This window comes from Schistocerca americana, chromosome 4 (assembly GCF_021461395.2).
Source record: "Schistocerca americana isolate TAMUIC-IGC-003095 chromosome 4, iqSchAmer2.1, whole genome shotgun sequence".
NCBI lineage: Eukaryota > Metazoa > Arthropoda > Insecta > Orthoptera > Acrididae > Schistocerca > Schistocerca americana.
Window position 1 is genome coordinate 538,799,328 of NC_060122.1, and position 19,672 is coordinate 538,818,999.

Below are 19,672 nucleotides of genomic sequence, written 5' to 3' on the forward strand. Positions count from 1 at the left end.
AATTCCAGTTGGGTTTGAAACAATGTCATTGACAAAATGTGATTCTCATCTCTGGTCCCCAATGGTCAGGGTCTTTTCACAACCACTGTTCTTCCACTGTGCTAATAGCTGTGAGAGGTACACCACACTTTGCAGACATGTTGGACAGTCTGCTGCATTTCTACATGAACAAATCTGACACCTTTATTCTCACTTTGATTGTAGATACATCCAAACATAACTTGTTTCTATCATGTCTCCATGTCAACCTGTTGAGAGAGAGAGAGAGAGAGAGAGAGCACATTATGAAGAAAGATTTTTCTTGAAGCTCACTAATATTCTGTCTTGTTTATTTGCCTACTGAAAACTCAGTGCTTCATCTACAGGGTGACTTGTTATAGTTACTGCTTCCATTATTTATATTCCATGAAGGATTTTCCAGTACAATAAGTTTTAAATATTTCACACATTTATGTAGCCTCTTTCTGAAGCAGAAATTGAAACTCAACACTTTCACATTCTGCAGACAAGAGACACTACAAACATTCTCATGTACAAGCTAAACAAAACTGCCTTTTATGTATATATTACAAGGTTATTTTATTGCAAAATGATCTTGAATTTACATCACAGATTCATAAAACATGACTTTGTTAGACAATTAAAAAGTCAGAAATGCATTTTTATATTCACAAACAATTTCTTTTGTTAGGAATGTACATGTCATGTATAACAAGTCTCAATAAATTTCAGCAGTACATCCATTACATGTTTTCTGGGATAAACAAAATGCATATAGCTTTCTCATGATGCCCATTGTCAAGAAATGTTTTCAGAGTCATTAACAAAATTATTATGTATTAGCATTAATAAAATGCCCATACTTTTTCTTCTCTGAAAATGAGGTACCTAGTTAAGACAAGACTTATCAAAATGGACAGATCTAATTTTGGGTCCGTAAGGGGCATATTACAGAATGTAAACAAGAACTACTGACAGAACAAATGCTCCAGGAATTAGAGTGCCTAAGCAACAAGCTGGCAGAGACTGTAGTCATAACGTATGTTGAAATTCGAGCTTAATTAGTAACAGGGAGAGGAAAACTAGCTAGAACCCAACCTACATTAAGCATAGGAAGACGGTCTGAACCAAGCAATGCTGTATCAACTATTTGGCACTGCGCGATTCTGAAGCAAAGAAACCAAACGGTTCATGTAGTTTGAAGTCTACAGTGTAAGCTAAATTAAATTATTATTTTACCACTCACATGGACACTCTGGTATTACTTTGTTTTGATCATGTCAGTGCTGGGCACTTCAGAACACTTGAAGGAATTACGTCTTCCCCTGAGATGAGTATCTCTGCATATCTGCATTACTGTGATGCACAAGACAACTAAAAGACACAAGTACAGTGAGCATATACTGAAACAGCAGTGTTACTTTATATATATAAAGTACACTCAAAATAATGAGTGCAAATCAATACTGTATACTGTGAAAAAACAGTAGCCAGTTGCAAACTGCTTTGTGACATTAAAAGCAGGAACTTCTCCCTAATTTATTCAGCAAGTCATGCCAAATGCAATAAAATATTCAGTAGATTGATTTGATTACTCCAAAGCAAACTTGGCACTTGCTGATAATCTCAGATGATCCCATGGTAATTTATTCCTGCTGGGTCTCTTGTTCCTTCTCTACACCTCCAGATCTTTTCATAATGTCTATACCCATCAACACATAATTACCATTGGCTTATTCCTTTTATCTCTGACCTACTCTTGTTTCATTGCCCCTCTTCAATTTTTTACTTGGGTTTTTAACCTTATTTTTCAAAGTAGTTTATTGTTTTAATTTTTTGCTTGGTTCTTCCTACACAAACATTTATTCGTTTGATTTCTATTTCCTAGTTTACCTACAATGACGCTGTCATTTTCTAAGCTGTCATTGTTTAACCAACCATTTAATATTTTGAATTCTGCAATTAGCCCCTGACCCAAAATTTGTTCCTATCTTTTTTCTATTTTGAAAAAAAAGGTATCACTTGCACCTTTGCCACCATTTCCTCTCTTCTCTCACATTTGATAATGTTTTGTTTCTAAAAGCCCGAGATTGCTCGTCAACCACTTCTTTGTCACTTCTGGTCAATTAATAGTTATAATTTCTACAGTACAGTATGGGAATTTTATTTATGCCAATGCTGTGTCTTTTTTAAGTCTGTCATTCAACAATTTTAAATAATGTCTTAACAAGTAACACAAATTTTTCACTTCATAAATGCATTATTTGATGAATGTCATCCAATGTGTCCTTTTCTCTCACATGCACAAATACACCAAAAATTTCACAAAAATAATGGATAGCACGGTTCCAATATAAAATTATCGATTTCCTATTTGCAATATTTTGTTGCTCTTTCATATGGAGCAGCAATGACACATAAACCAAAATGCTTCTGCATATTTTTTAACCCAACAATTTTCGTGTGTTGTAAATACTGATACAGCAATTTACTAAGACTTAGTGAAGAAAAAAAAAAAGAGTACTGCTGAAAACAATTTACTGACACAGCAGCAGTAATACAGTAAAATAAATCCTGACAGGCACAGACAAACGGAATGTATATAATTTAACAGAACATGCACAAAACAAAGTAACATGATGAGATTCAGAGTATAGTGTGTCAATTACCTGACACATACCTCAACCATCAGTAAGTAATAGCTCTAGAAAGTATAGTCTGGATCTAGACCATTCTTTAGAGTTTCAATCAAGATGTATTTAGTCTCTTGAATCATTTATGGAGAAAATGCAATTTTAAGAGTAATATTAGTCTGGCAATTGTACTGGATTCCCTAAAGATGAATGGGCTTCTCAAATTTTAAGTTAATTCCCAGAAAACTCAATACTGATTAATCATTAAACAACATTTCTGTTACAGAATTGTATGTCTTACTACACATGCGCCCACACACACACACACACACACACACACACGGAAAACACCTTTTTTGGCAAAGACTTTTTAAGAAAGGTATTTATCCGGACACAAGAAAATTACACATACACAGAACTCATACATCATATACAAATAATGACAAATGTCTTGTAAACATTATTAAAAAAGAACTATCACTTTCACAAAATTTGAGAAATACTCAGAATCACAGATTAACTGTAACTGTAGTTTTTCAGTTACAACCACAAATAAATTATGACGGATCTATCAACAGTCAGGACCATGTGGTCTTTAGGACTCCTGTAAATTTTAAATAAACAATTCCTAAAGCAAGATGGCATCACGTCATGTTCACTCCTAGTGCCTGACGAACTCTTTCATAAACAACATAGCTAATACTGACGGCAGGTGCCACTTTCAAAAAGTTGGGTGTTATTCCACGGTACAGTCCTAGGAAGCCTTCATCTTGGATTATTGTCCGGATTACTCTTGACATAGTTCCATTGTGGGCATGAGCAGACCCATTGCCAGTGGTTATAACTGCAAACAAAAAAATTGAGACTTGTCAAAATCAGTATTCTGGGCAGAAATTTAATATAATATGCAGCTCATCCCTTTACTGTCGGAATTTGTTTCTCTTTGCAGTTCCTGTAAAAAAAATTATTTAATTATACGTCAATCTGATTTTATAAAAGTTAATTAAAAGTAATTCAAATACCACTACTTTAGAAAATTAAGTACTTATGAAAGAAGGAATTTAGATATTTGCCATAGCATGTTAGTAATATTTTACACTTGTGTCTTATTTGCCAGTGGCCAAATAATAGAAACTGGTCATGGAATGTATAGATCTTGCAACAATTACTGGGAGTGGTAATAGTCACTTTTGTCATGCACACTGTTTTAGTTTCTTGTGAACTGCCTGCACTCTATAATAACAATATCAATATAATGGAAGGAAACATTCCACGTGGGAAAAATTATATATAAAAACAAAGATGAGGTGACTTACCGAACAAAAGCGCTGGCAGGTCGATAGACACACAAACAAACACAAACATACACACAAAAAATTCAAGCTTTCGCAACAAACTGTTGCCTCATCAGGAAAGATGAGGCAACAGTTTGTTGCGAAAGCTTGAATTTTTTGTGTGTGTGTTTGTTTGTGTGTCTATCGACCTGCCAGCGCTTTTGTTCGGTAAGTCACCTCATCTTTGTTTTTATATATAACAATATCAATTACGCATATCACATAACCAGTATCTGCTCTGATTAGCACGTACTGTGATGTATGGGGAGGAAAGAAGAAACTGCCTATACAATGTACTTTGACATTTTAGATTTCCTGTAAAACACTTCTTAATACACTGGTCCCCTAAGTACAGTGGCAGCATTGTACCATATCTTCTGTCTTGTTAATGCAAGTTGCAGTACCTATGGATGCCACCGATGATATAGGGTGTATCAAAAAGAATGAACTTATTTTAAAAAATCATAACTATTACACTATTTGAAATATGTTCGTGAACAACGTACTGTTGGAAAGAGCAACCTCTTGAGTTTTACACGGTCACTGCTAGGTAGCAGCAGCAGTGTGCTCCCATTTCACTTCTAGTAAAAATGGTGTCGAGACAACAGAAAGCGTTTTGTGTTCTACGTTTTGTGCAGTGCGGGTCAGTAATAAATAACTGTTCAGCGTGACTTTCGTACTAGGTATGCTGTGGATCCTCCTATAGCACAGATCATTAAATGATGACATGAACAACTCCATGAAACAGGTTGCTTGTGTAAAAGCAAATCTCCGGGCTATCCCCGAGTGTCCAACACTGACATCGAATACATCCACCATAGTTTCACAAGGAGTCCAAAGAATTCCATTCACTGTGCAGCTCAACATGCCCCCGATGTCTGTCTGGCAAGTGTTGCGTCGACTTTTATACATGATCCCATACAAAATTCAGCTACTGTAAACTCTTTGTGCAGGTGACAAACAACAAGTGGAGTAATGTTTTGTGCAGTTTCATGGGAAAAGATGCTAGTCCATTTTTCTTTGCCAAGAACACTGTTACAGGAAGTACGTATCTCGATATGCTTGAAAAACTTTCTTTTCTCACAGTTGGAAACTGATTCGAACAACCTCATTTACAAACAAGATGGTGTACTGTCACACTAGAATCTAGAAGCAGGGAAATTTTTAAATCAAGGTATTACTGAACGATTGATCAGTCACACTGGATCAAATGATTCAGCCTTACATTACTGGTTTCCAAAGTCACCGGATCTGACTGTTCGCGATTATTTCTTGTGGGAGTTATAAAATACTCTTAAGTGCCTCCATTATCAACAGCAATGAATGAACTACGACATCACGTAACAGCACCTGTGGAAGGTGTAACTCAAGACAAGCTCACCACAGTGTGGGAACAATTTGAATACCACACTGACATATGCTGTGCATCTCAAGGGGGGTATACCGAACACCCATGAAAAGGTGAGTTTTCCTTTCATCAAAAAGAAAATTCATTGCATGTGTTTATTAGTTTCAGAAATATAGATGTGCCAAATCAGATGATTCTTTTTGATACACCCTGTACATTTATTTCTAGTTTTAGGGGCACCTGTGGTCTGTTACCACAGCAGTATTGCACTAATAACTAAAAATACAATGCAACTGAACTGAATTCACACAGGTTTTCCATATTTAAATTTTGTAATTACGTATGTGATTTTTGTCTAATGTAGCATAATCAAATACACAGCACCCAAAGCCTCCTTATGCAGTCTTGCCTAAGCATATATATTCAAAGTACTACATGTCATTTATACTATTTCTGGAAACTGCAACAAAATTTGCCTGGTATTTTAAAGTGTGTTTCATTCTGAGCTGCTGCAGCTTATATAATCTGAAACATAGCAAGAATTATGGTGTATCTACCAAGATAAAAACAGATTAAAGAGGATATTAAATTCTGATTAAACTACCCATTATTTTATGTTTGTTACTGGCACTAGAGTCTTACCATCACGTTCCAAGTGCATTTCACTTATAGCTTCGACAATAGGGAGCAGCTGCTAACACAGGTAGAATGTTTGTGGCCCATAATGCAACTGGCAAAAACACATAGTTTGAGAATGTGTTACAAATGTATACCACACTGAACACTGCCACTTAACTGTACTTGGTTGTTCTATACAGTCCAGGATACCTTTTTCTTGACATTTGTATGTGCCTTACACTATTACACCATGCTATTTTCAACACTGTGCCTTTAAAAATGTGTATCTATCCAATGTAAACAACATGCTGACAAAAGGACCTCCTGGACTGTACAGAACAATCAAACAGTTCCATTGCAGCACACGTGTAAAATGGATTACATGAAATGCAATGAAGACACTTAGAAAATGAAAAATGTGTAACTGGTCTGGTGCCTAAACAAACCGCCTTCCAATTGGTTATGATGATGAACTTCATACCCTAAGAAGAAAAAAAATATTTTTTTATCCATTTCATAAAATGTAGAAGCTACAGCAGGATAAACATGCTTTAAAACATCACACAAATCATGTTGCAGGTTCCAGAAATAGCAGAAAAGTCACATTCTACTGTGAAAATTTACTTATGCAAGATACAGCCTTGCAAATGGAATAAAAAATTTTACTATCGATAAAAAAGGTCAATTTATATGCCTATGTACTTTAACAATCCTTGACACAGGCTATGTTTTGTGTGTTTTTTATGTAAATTTTTCGCAATAAATATGGGTTGCAATGTGTAGAGCTCCTCCAAGACTGTGTACTCCAGGCAAGACTGTTAAAGCAGGATGGCAAAAGTCTACACCACTGGCAGCTATACTGTATCAAAGATTTCTTATGGCTATTCATGACAAAGCACTAGATAACTAACTGCAACAATGGCTCTTCTCAGAGCCAAACAAAGATAACACAATTTTGGACCAAGTATCCACAGTTTACAGATCAATGTAGAAGGACACCCAAAAGACAAATGTCAGTACATGAGAAAATGGGCCACTGGTCTTAAGACCAATATCCCAGTTCTCCAAGAATCCCACCTAAATGAAGATGATATAACAAAGGGTAAAATAAAATAATGGAAAATCAAGGATGGAATAAGCATCTCTGCTATATCGCAACAACCATCATAAGAAAGGGCAAATTTCAAGATGACAGAGTTGGAGGAGCAACGCGTTTGCATTAAATTTTGCATGAAACTCAAGAAAATCTTTACAGAGGCACACCAGATGATGCTGGAAGCCTACAGTGATGAGTTCTTAAGTCATATTTGGTATTATGAATGGTTCACACAGTTTAAAATGAGTTGATGGAAGTTAAACATGACCCCCCTCATTCAGGATGCCCTTCGACACCTACCGATGATGTTCATGTCAGGAACATCAATGAAACTGTGTGTGTCAATCAACGACTGCCTGTCCAAGAGGTTGCAGAAGAATGTAACATTCCAGTTAGATCATTTCGTGGAATCCTGACATGGCACTTGCATCGTGTTGCCGCCATGTTTGTCCCACGGCTCATGAGTCAATATCAGAAAGACCTTTGTCTCACAATCTGTGAAGAGCTTTTGAATCACGCAAAGGAGCAAATAACTGGTGACGAGACACGAGTCTGCAGTTATGATGTTGAGACCAAGGTTCAGTCTTCACAATGGTGTCAGGAAAGGTCTTCCATGACCAAAAAAAGCTTGTCAGGTCATGTCACATGCTGACTGTTTTCTTTAGCTTTGAAGTATTAATTCATCATTAATTCATGCCACAGGGCAAATTGTTAATTGATGGTACTATCATGATGTGTTGCGATGCCTGGCCGAAAATGTGAGAAGGAAAACAACCTGGAATGTGGCGAGACAATTCATGGCTCTTGCATCACAATAACGCACGCACACTTTCATCTGTGATGGTGCACGACTATTGCACAAGAAATGAAATCACAGGTGCTGCCTCATCCCCCATACTCTCCAGACTTGGCTCCTGCAGACTTTTTTAATTTCCAAAGTTGAAAACCCCACTGAAAGGGCAAAGATTTACAATGACAGATGAGATAATATTCTCCATGCAATCTAACAAAAGGTGTATCAAGACTGCTTTGGAAGGGGAAATGGCATTGGTAGTAGTGTATCAATTGTGGAAGAAAGTATTTCGAAGGAGACCATGCACAACAAGTAAAAGGTAAGTGTAGAAAAATTTTGTGAACAAAGTTCTGGAGTTTTTAAAACTGACATTGTGTACGTAAGAAATAGCCTCCTTAATATTAAGGGAATGAGACCCCAAGAGATCAGCGGCATCGAAGTGATCACTCTGTAGTCAAGTGGCTTAACTACTGTTTCAGTCTACAAAGCACTGAATGTCCAGTGGCACCATCTGTACCTCAGTTGCATATATACTTAGGTGATTGCAACAGCTGTCACACAACCTGGGGTTATAAAAACAGTGATGAAAATAGAGAAAGTTAGTAGAATGGTCTGACAGAGATAAACTGTCTTAGTTATGATGCCAAAGAAATGAGAAACTTTCACTCTGCTAGATGGTGCACTGATGCAAACACACTTCCTCTGAATCATACCGAAAAGCTCTAAAACACTTCCCAAGATGCCAGTACTGCCCCACAATAATCAATACATGGTTTGAGATACCTATCATTAATTCCATTAACAAGCCAAGATGGAATTTCGGGACAGTGAACTGGAATTAATATACTCGGGAGGTTGACAGCAACTTTTGCTGGACAGCCCAAGAAGTATAAAACTATAAGAGATTTGTGGGAGTCATAATTAGTGCAGTCAAACATAATATACCGTAAGGCCTCAGGACACATTACATCCTTTGCTGGGATGACGCAACAGATAATTGGGAAGTGGAATACAAACAGACTGAAAACCATGAAACTGGTAAAATACTAAAACAGCTAAACCAAACAATAAAGCAGAAACGAATGGACTTGACTTCCAGCTTAAACTTCACTCACTCACATAAAATCAAGAGCTGCAAAAGGTCCCTGTAGACTCAACCACAAAAGAAAAGATAAAGGATGAACTTAATGAAACCAATAGCTACCTTCATAATAACACCACCTTATCAGATCCATTTAATGAAAGACATATGTGAGGCTATCAAAACACTGAAAATGAGGAAAGCAGAGGACTGGATAGTGCAGTCGCTGAATTTATAAAACACAATGGGGAACATTGAAGAACCTGGCTTAAGTCGTTCTGTAATGATAAACTTGAGACAGGAAAAGTACCTCAAAGTTCAAAATTGCACATACACTAGCAATCTTCAAATCAGGAAAGCCAGCAGTGATCACTAAAGTAACTGTCCAATTGCACTGCTGAATGTGTGCTTCTAAACTACTGGAATGACTTTTCCTTAACAAAATTCAAGGAATAGTAAATAATGTAACTGCAACAAATCAGGCTGTGTTTAGAAGCCAACACAGTTGCTGTGAAACGGTTCTAACCTTGACATTCTAAGTGAGGCTGGATTCCAGAAGAAACTAAAGTCATTGGTGGCCTTTGTTGATCTCCTGGCAGCATATGATACTGTGTGGCTGAACAGAATACTGCTGAAGCTAAAATAGCAAGCCCCAAGTAAGGAACTGATGACACATATGGGAAATATGTTAACCAATCATTACTTCATGATCACAATTAGAAAAAACAGAGTAAGTCATTTACCACAAAAAATGGGCTTCCCAAGAATCTGTCCTAGTAATCTTGCTCTTCAACCTGTACGCCACTGAGCTTTGACACTAGTGTACCGAAACAGCTGAATACTGTGCCCCAGTATGGCAACACAGTGCCCATACAAGGAAAATGGCCATGTGAACGAATCAATCAATGAGAATCATTATGGGAACACTAAAATCCCTTGTCTGCACACCATCAGTAACATTCAATGGTGTGAACTGTGATGCCAAGAAGCAACTAGTCAAGGATGGAGGAACCTAGACAGAACCTGTCACACCAGATGCAATGCTATGATGCACAAGTGGGGTCTCAAACTCTCCAGTCTGCACAGTGGAGCCCAAGAACAAACCAATCAGCATATTGTCAGAAACAAGTACACAGGATTGTCCAAGGACTTTATTAAAGCTGCTACCTCTGCTATCAGTTGGCTTCATTCACTAGATGCTGAACTCTGATTAAGCATACCTATTTTAATTATAATCCCACTTTTATAGTTCTCCTTTTAGCATCACTGAATTCCTCATTTTCAGAATTTTAATCTATTAGCTTTGTGCTTAAATCCTGAAATGTGTAACTGTGAACTACATATATTTTTTAATATTTGCTGTTATTCCTAAATCCTTAAATATATATTTGTAAACTATTTCAATGGTAGCCAGTGAGAACCTCTTAATTATTCTGTTAAATTTTAGAGGATTAGCATGGACAGTTTCTTAAAGAATATACAAAGCAATACAGATAATGTTGCTACATGTGTAACTATATAGCAGAAGCCCAGTTATTGACAAATTAGAGAAATCCATGTGCTTTCAAATTTCTCTTTGACAACACAGTTCCTGGTTACTGAAATGATGAGGGTTTCACAGGCAGATGGCATTACAAGGTTTTAATTGCCTACCATCAATTTGTATTTATCAGTATTTGCTGCAGTTACCTCTTGTAATTTTTGTGAAGATGAATAATATTACCAAAATATTACATTAATATTTCTTCTCCCCTCCCCCCTCTCTCTCACACACATACAAGATTTTTTATGTAAATCATGTGAGAGATGCTAACAAGAATTCACGTATGGAGTTCCCAAAGGCTCGCCTCAGGTCTACCATGTATGTATATGATCTTCCTACTAATAAACAACAAGCAGAGTTAGGTATTTTATCTGAACATACATACAGCAACAGAAGAAATTGTAACACCAATAATAAATGTAACACATGGCAAGGAAATAATAAACTGGATGGAAACCTCAAAATTCTTAGGTGTATATATTGATGGGAATTTAAACGGGAAAAGCCACATTTTGGAAATTCTCATACAACTTACTTCAGCCTCATTTACACTTTGATTCATAGCAAATCTTGGGGAGAGAGAAATCAGTAAGTAGACATTGTGCATATTTTCAGTCAATGTCATATGGAATAATGTTCTGGGGTAACTCATCTTTAATAAAGTTCTTCACTGTTTAGAATGTGCTGTAAGAAGAATATGGGATGCTAACTCATGATCATCAATTAGACATCTGTTCAAGGAGTCAGGCATTTTGTCTACTGCTTCACAGTAATTTATTCCCTCGTGGAATTTGCTGTAAATTATCCACTGCAGTTCAAAAGGAATAATTATGTGTTTAATTACAATACCAGAAGAAAATATAGTATTCATTACCCCACATTACAGTAGTCTTTAGCACAAAAAGGTATTTCCAATGGTGCAACAAATTTCTGATCACCTTCCCAGTAATACAAAATGTCTGACAGATAGCAAACTAATATTCGGAAAAAAAAAGAAAAAAGTTTCTCTTTGACTATTTCTCTTTTGTAGAAGAATATCTGTTATTGTAATGTGTAGAATGTGGTGGGTAGGAATTACAACAACTATATAAATGTTTGACATGGATCCATATTTACAAATTAGTTGTAAAAGTAAAAATGACTCGTTTCAGATCATTACAATTTATCATGCAAGTTATCCATGCAACATGAAACTATCCAAACAAAACTAATATTCTTTACCAGAATTCAATTAATAACCATTCTTTTGCAAGTTGATCTTGACACATATCTTGCATAAAGTAAAACTGCATGCCAACAACTGTTATAAGATGCCACTATCACAAACCTACATTAGTTGAACCATCCTACATTTCTCAAAACAGTTCACTAGTTGCATCATTGGGCTACAGCCATAGTAATCTACAGTTTTGCATACATTCAGCTGTCAGCATCAATATTTCACTCAATGTTATCCTATGCAAAGTATATGTCAAAAGCAACTGCAACAGAATGCATAAAAAGAAACAAAGTTTGATTTCTATTGCACTTCTGGCACGACGTAGGTGCTTGCAGGAAAATGGATTTAGTATGCTTGGTGTAATGTGTAGAGGTTTTCCCTACTGTCTTGGCTTCTAAGAGGAATACAATTTGAAGGAGAGAGATAGATAGAGATGCTAGCAATAAATCTTTAAAGACTTCCTCAATCGGTTTCAGATTACTTACAGGAAGGGATAATTAATTAATTTAAGGGGGGGGGGGGTGGGTCTGCACTGGGAATGGCATTAGTGTGTATACACATACTGACCACTGTTTTTCCTTTTTCACAGTAAAATTTAGTTCATTTTGAAATTCCAGAACAGCTTCCATTTTCTTGCCAAAGGGTAACAAATATTGCAAAAAGTGTGATTCAGAACCACACACCTGTAGTAAAGGAAGCGTATTTGACAAAGTTGACTGTGAACCTTTAAGGAGAAGGAGAAGAAATGACAACAAAAGGAATTGCATACATTACAATATCTATTTGGCTTTTCTTTCAGATATCAGCCATTTAGTAAGAGTATAGCGCAATTAAAATACAAAAATTGAGAAAAGACACAAAAAACAAAATGTGGATGGGCAGAACAAAAAGAGGAATGGGGTGAAGTCCAGAAGGGTGGCAGCTAAGAGGCTATGCCACTATTTTCATGTATTTCTTTTGGCTTTACTGGGGGTTGCAACTCATTAATGTACGAATTTATGTTACTTTGTGTGGTTGCAACTCATTAATGTAAGAATTTATGTTACTTTGTTTTGATGAATGTATGCACCTATGTAATAAAATGAAAATTCCAAGCAGAGATAATCTTTTAACTTATTTTAACTCTCTTTAAGTATTTGGTGTTCGTAAGTTGATTCCTCTGGAATGTAGAGAGAGATTCTTTGTTGTCTCAAAAGCTTTTTGATGCTTCTGCGAAGACACAGTACATTTTTAACTCTTATCAGTGAACATACTTATTTAGCACTTTGCAGGCATTTGTGTTGCGATGCATCTACACTTTCCCCTACAAATGAACTATGTTTTTCAGTAGCAGTAAGCTTCCTGAAAAATTCTTGAAAGAAGAAGGCTCTCCTGCCTTTGGTAATTTTTCTGTCATGAAATTGTCAGCATAATCACAGCCTATAGATCAGTGTTACATGGCTCTCTGGAAATTGCATTTTAGATTAGGTTTGAAATCAATGTAGTGTTTGTAGCTCCCCATGTTAATGAATCCTAAATTCAAGGTCTTCAAACTATTAACTAATGTGTAATACGTGCCGTTCATCTATGCTACAACTAAAATGTAATTATCAAGGGAAGTAAGTAGACAAAGTGAAGATCAATATACTGTACAAATAATACATTATCAGACTGCAATACAACCAAGGAACTTGTTACCCACAAGACACACCAAAACATACTGCTTTGTTAGACTTTACAGCTTACTGTAGCTGAAATACAGTATTAAAATTTCTTACCTTGTGCTTGTAACCTTGTCCTAACAAGTGCCAGTGGATAACTGCAAACCTGCCCACACGTACTAGATATAGTCCCACAAGTTAGAAGTAGTAGGACACTTGGCGTTGACCCGTCATTGTGCTTGCGAAGGTATGTGTTCTTGAGTGTCTGGAACAAGCAGAACAACGACAGCCATTATAACCATTTTCTAATAGTATTGCTTCAAACACACCTAAGAAACCTATCTGGCATATTTCTTTACTACAGGTGTGGTTTACGAACATTTACAGTTTTCCAAAACAATTATCAACTCAACTCAACTTCAAAAAGTATGAAGTTTCCTAAAATAAATATTTATCTATCAGAAACTAGGAAAAACCATTCCACAGCTGACTGACAAACAAAGATTAATGCACAATTTTTGAACTTAGAATCATACGATTTCATTTCCAGAAGATCTGGCCGAAAGTTTGTGAAATCTGTAGAATACATGATAATCAGGATTCAGGTCACCAAGTGACTCACAGGGCATTACAGCACAGTACGGAGATAGAATTGCTGTATTAATCATTAGTGAGAAATCTGTTCCATCATTACATCCACTTAAGTTTTAATTGTTGAATAACAGAAAAGCACGAAAATGTTCTCCATCTGTACAGAGAGGCCATACCAGGGACTCAAAATGCGTGGCCTTATATGCCACAACTGTACACTAGGACAATACAAAGCAACCACCTAAAAACTGACAACGTGGAAATTAACCTTCTAGTTGGCTAGACTCTGAAATTTGTCCACATATGGGATGACATCTTTTTGCCACTACTAGCTGATTTGCATTCTCCAATACATACAAGGAATATAATTTATGACTATTTCTTTTTGTCTAGAATCTTGTCAATTTAGTAAGAACTGTAGCAAGTGATGTGTTTGAAAGTCTGCAACAGGTGTTGGAAGCAAAAACCTCAGATTTACTATTTTTTTGACTGCACGTTAGGGTTTAACACATTGACAATAAGGTCTTTAGAGTTTGAGCATAATTCCAGAATGGGAAAAATAAATCAGCCAGGCTCTTGCAAACAATCTTCATTACATTTGCCTTAAACAACTTATACAAAAACCTGCATGTACATGGCCAAATGGGGATTTGAATTGCTATCCTCTCAAATATGAGTCTAGTGTCTTAGCACTACATCACCTCTCTCAGTTTATTACTTTAAGGTTTTGAGAATTTATTTGCTCGAAGAATGTATTTAAATGATGAGCTGTTTAAGTCTGCAAGCATGGCATTATCGTCCACATACCTGATCCAATATTTGCAGTAGTATCATTTGGGCTAGACTAGAAGACTGGATTATTTTCAAGCCTATAAATTCAATGGAAGCATCCAGGAGAGGTTCCAGTCTTATAGATCAGTGTAGCTGTCACCAGTAGCTGCAATGCTTTGCAGACTAAAAACAAAATGACTGACACAACACAGGAAGTTAAATAGCAGTCCTTCAGTACAGAAGGTAAAAGTAGACGCTAAGTGTTGTAAAAAAAATGTACAATGACTAATTTGGTTTTGTTGTTGTGTAGCAGTCATAGGAGGGGAATGTCAGATCCTGTAGGAAAGTATCTGGGAAGTGATCATCAGTTTGCTAGTATTTTTAAGCCAAATGTAGTGTTTAACGATGTTACCTGTGGTTTAGGCACTCTGGGGGAGGATCTTGGAAAAGCATATCACAGAACAGTAGGAATTGACGCATCACCCCTCACTAAACTGTACCACACATGGCACGGTTTGCACAGCAATGCTTCTGGTTAGGAGGCTATTTGCACAGCTAACTGACAAAAGAATCCAGTCTGGCCAAACAGTATCCTCCTCACACCAGTGATTCTAAATGCATTCTGCAGACCACTCTTAACGGTAAATTCATCCAAAAGACATGAATTGCAGAATAAATATAATTACAGTTGAAACAGCTACTAGCAGAACAAAATAATGTGGCTTGAACAAAGCCATGGACATTAAAAGTACATGCATTTAGTATCTTCCATCAAAACATTAGAAGCGTCAATCAAAAGGGCGAAGTTTGCATGTCCCCATAATACCAGAAAATGAAGGGATGGAATGGAATGTTGGCAGACTTCTTGTGCATATCAGGCCATCATATGGAAGTCACAGAAATTGAACAGATTCATCTTGGTGGATACAAGCTAATATTATACTACCTTAGAATCAGCAAGAAAGAAGCGGGAATGTCTCTACATGCAAAAGATGTAGAAACTCCAAACCCTCCAGGTCACTGAATACAGCGTTGAAAAGATCTTTGAGTACTGTAGCGTAATAGTAAATCAGGAAAAATACATGCTTGTAATACCGGCAATTTACAGGCCACCAACAGGAAGTATCTTAAGCTTCATAAAGGAGCTAGAGAGGTTAATACAGTTATGCAAACTTAACTGGATAATCACTATTTGTGGAAACTTTGGAGCTAATTTTTTGTTTGCATGGATTGACCGAGTTGTTGTGTAAAACTTTGGGTCATTTTCCTCAGAAGTCCCTAGGAGGATCGAAGAATGAAGAGCAATAGCCACTGACAGCGTGTGTTTCAAAATGAAAGGCAGAAATAAACAGACATGAAAGTCTTTCAGTTTTGTTCATTATATCATACTCATATCAAGATCCTACCAAAGGCCAAGCTCTTTAATAAATGTGACAAGCAAAGACACACTGTTCACAATAGCAGAACTATTCACGTGATGTTACAATAAATATTGTCTAAGGGTCCAATCCAGGCTATTGCTGCAAAGTGGCACAGTTTTTTCTAGTTCAGCACATGTATTTCTGTGTACATTTTTTGTAATAAAATCTGGAAAATGTATACCAATATCACAAAAGTGAGGAAAATAAGATTGGTTAGTAGTTAATAATGATGTCTCAGTGAAGTAGTCAATATGAGCATACATTGCTCTCCCATAGCGTGAGATTTCTGTAAGCCAGACCATTAACCATTAATCCTTTCACTGCTACAGAAATGCCCTCTGCATTCTGTGCTGAGGGTTTTTATTATGGCTAAACTGCTCGCCAAATACTAGTGGTTGTGCTAAGAGATGGTGTTCTGGTCCATACGAAATACTTATTCATGTGGTCATGGCAATCATTGTATCTTATAAAATATTCAAGATACTTAAACAAGGTTTTTTTAACAACAGCATGCAATGAGGCACATACATTGTGTGATAAATACTCTAAAATTTTTTATTCATTGACATTTGGAAGTAATTTGTCTGCAGCAATGAGAGGTCGGCAGCTCAGGACGCATAAAGACAGCCATAGCACTGTAGGAAAACCCAAGCGGCGCACACACACATCTGCAGCTCCTGGGGAATGGTGTAGCAGGATAGGTATATACACAGACAGCAGCGAAGGGATTAAGTGCTACATAGGATATGGCTTGAAATGTCAGATAAAATATGAACAATAAAAGAAAAGTGTCATCTGTTTAACAGTGAATATTGGTCTGTGATTGATACGGTCTTGATTAGGGCACCTCAGATAGATGCGCAATATAGACTGTGGACAGTTGTGCTCAATCTATCACCTTTATAATCCGATACATAATTTGGAGCAATGTGAAATAATACTGAAGAGAAATCGGCAAATAAATATCTAACCAAGCAGAAAATTCTGTAATCTGAATATGCGATTAAATTTCTAGCAAGTCACCATGCAAGAAATTTGATTATTATCAGTATTACCCTATAATAAATATATCTAAAAACACAGATGCTGTAACTTAGCAAACGAAAGCGTTGGTATGTTGATAGAGACAAAAAACACACAAACACACACACAAATTTCAAGCTTTCGCAACCCACGGTTGCTTCATCAGGAAAGAGGGAAGGAGAGAAGGAGAGGGAAAGACGAAAGGACGTGGGTTTTAAGGGAGAGGGTAAAGAGTCATTCCAATCCCGGGAGCGGAAAGACTTACCTTAGGGGGAAAAAAGGACAGGTATGCACACACACACACACACACACACACACACACACACACACACACACACACACACACACACACACACACACACGTGTGTGTGTGTGTTTCATTTGGTAAGTTACAGTATCTTTGTTTTTAGATATATTTTTCCCATGTGGAATATCATTATTATATTCATATCATTAATTTTTACTCTATAATAAGTAATACACAGCATTATGGCAGCAAAACTGCACAGTGGAAATTACTGGAAACCACCCACAGAAGGCAAAGAAATTCAGCACCAAAAATTAAATGTAAGAAATAATGGCTTGTCAACTAAGTTGAATGAGTGTGGTGACATACTATGCTTGTGTGTAATTTTTTCTATAGAATTTTGATTACCTCAATATAATTTAAATTATTTAAAACACACAACGAGGAATGAAATATCAAACAACTGAAATTCACAACAAGAAGACTTGACAAATGGACTTCTGAATCCATTCCAGTTTCAACAGAAAATTGCAAAGTGCAAACCAAGTTTGTTGCTGGTGGTGGGACTGGGGTGAAATCCCAGTGGGTTTATAGTTTTTTTTTAAAATCACAATTGCTCGAGGGAGAAGTATTCAGGATGGCACTGGTGGAATTCCAAGCCACATATTAAACTTTTGTCAATAGGTAATGCATGCTGCGAAGACCCTACAACCATAATATTTAAATGTTTCAAATAATTTTCAGAGAAAGCATTTAGTATTTTTTTTGCACAATATCTTGTCACACCCACCACTTACAAAACTGTAATCATCCCTTTCACTTGTTGGATGATTAAAGTACACTACAGTTGTGACAGTATGATTGGAGAAAACTGGTATTAGTTAGCTGAAGTTTACTCTAAATTGTTCAGTTACACATAGGGGTCTTATGGTCAATAGAAGAACTCAGTTTTAAGTTGATACTGCACCTTATCCATACTGCACATTGTTCAAATAATCTGCACACACTTCAATTTCTACCTCCAGGTTGTTCAGTTCCCTATCTACTGTGACAAATACAAACTTAATTTTACCCCAAAAATTTCACTATTGTCAGGTTCAGGATTTAGACAGCTTACTGAGACTTTGTTGTAAATACTTTTGGCAGGATCACTTCCTCACACACAAAGAAAGAAAATATGTTATGTGGACATGTGTCCGGAAACGCTTACTTTCCACGTTAGAGCTTATTTTATTACTTCTCTTCAAATCACATTAATCATGGAATGGAAACACACAGCAACGGAACGTACCAGCGTGACTTCAAACACTTTGTTACAGGAAATGTTCAAAATGTCCTCCGTTAGCGAGGATACATGCATACACCCTCCGTCGCATGGAATCCCTGATGCGCTGATGCAGCCCTGGAGAATGGCGTATTGTATCACAGCCATCCACAATACGAGTACGAAGAGTCTCTACATTTGGTACCGGGATTGCATAGACAAGAGCTTTCAAATGCCCCCATAAATGAAAGTCAAGAGGGTTGAGGTCAGGAGAGCGTGGAAGCCATGGAATTGGTCTGCCTCTACCAATCCATCGGTCACCGAATCTGTTGTTGAGAAGCGTACGAACACTTCGACTGAAATGTGCAGGAGCTCAATCGTGCATGAACCACGTGTCGTACTTGTAAAGGCACATGTTCTAGCAGCACAGGTAGAGTATCCTGTATGAAATCATGATAACGTGCTCCATTGAGCGTAGGTGGACGAAACTAAAATGAGCTCTAACACATGTCCACATAACATGTTTTCTTTATTTGTGTGTGAGGAATGTTTCCTGAAAGTTTGGCCGTACCTTTTTGTAACACCCTGTATGTGTGTGTGTGTGTGTATGTGTGTGTGTGTGTGTGTGTGTGTTTGGCAGGAGGTCAATTCTTTGGATTTTACACTAACACTACAGGGTCTCATAACAGCTACCACTATCGGAACTGGATGGAGAGTCACCTATTCTAAAACAAACCTTGTGTGCATCCGATTTACAGTTACTTAACTCGATAATAGCCTCTGATGTGTTGTGCACCCCTGATCCATTTAACAGGTGGCCTACAGGTCTGAACCCTATGGTGTAAGTTGAGGAAGTCACAGCCCAGCTTATTACAGAATCTTTGAAGTCTCTGTTTGAAACCTTTGAACTGACTTGCAATCTGTGGACTACAGTCAGTTCTGGAGAGCAATGCTGTAGATTGTGATCTTCGGCGAAATTCCTTAAGCTCAGCTGTTGTTCTCACCCTTCTCTGCCAGTCACTAGAATGATCGAAGTACAACCTCAGAGCC

General features: G+C 37.0%; 1 protein-coding gene across 1 annotated transcript in view; it reads right to left on the reverse strand.

Moving 5' to 3' along the window:
* Positions 1-308: 308 nt before the first annotated feature.
* The window catches only part of LOC124612665 (calcium-binding mitochondrial carrier protein SCaMC-2), a 243,834-nt gene continuing 224,470 nt past the window's right edge, over positions 309-19,672 (reverse strand). The window contains exons 8-9 of the mRNA XM_047140989.1: positions 13,423-13,570; positions 309-3,477 (exon numbers count right to left, since the gene is read on the reverse strand). Coding sequence (XP_046996945.1) covers positions 3,278-3,477; positions 13,423-13,570 — 348 coding nt within the window. The 3' untranslated portion in view covers positions 309-3,277. The remainder of the gene's footprint in view (positions 3,478-13,422; positions 13,571-19,672) is intronic.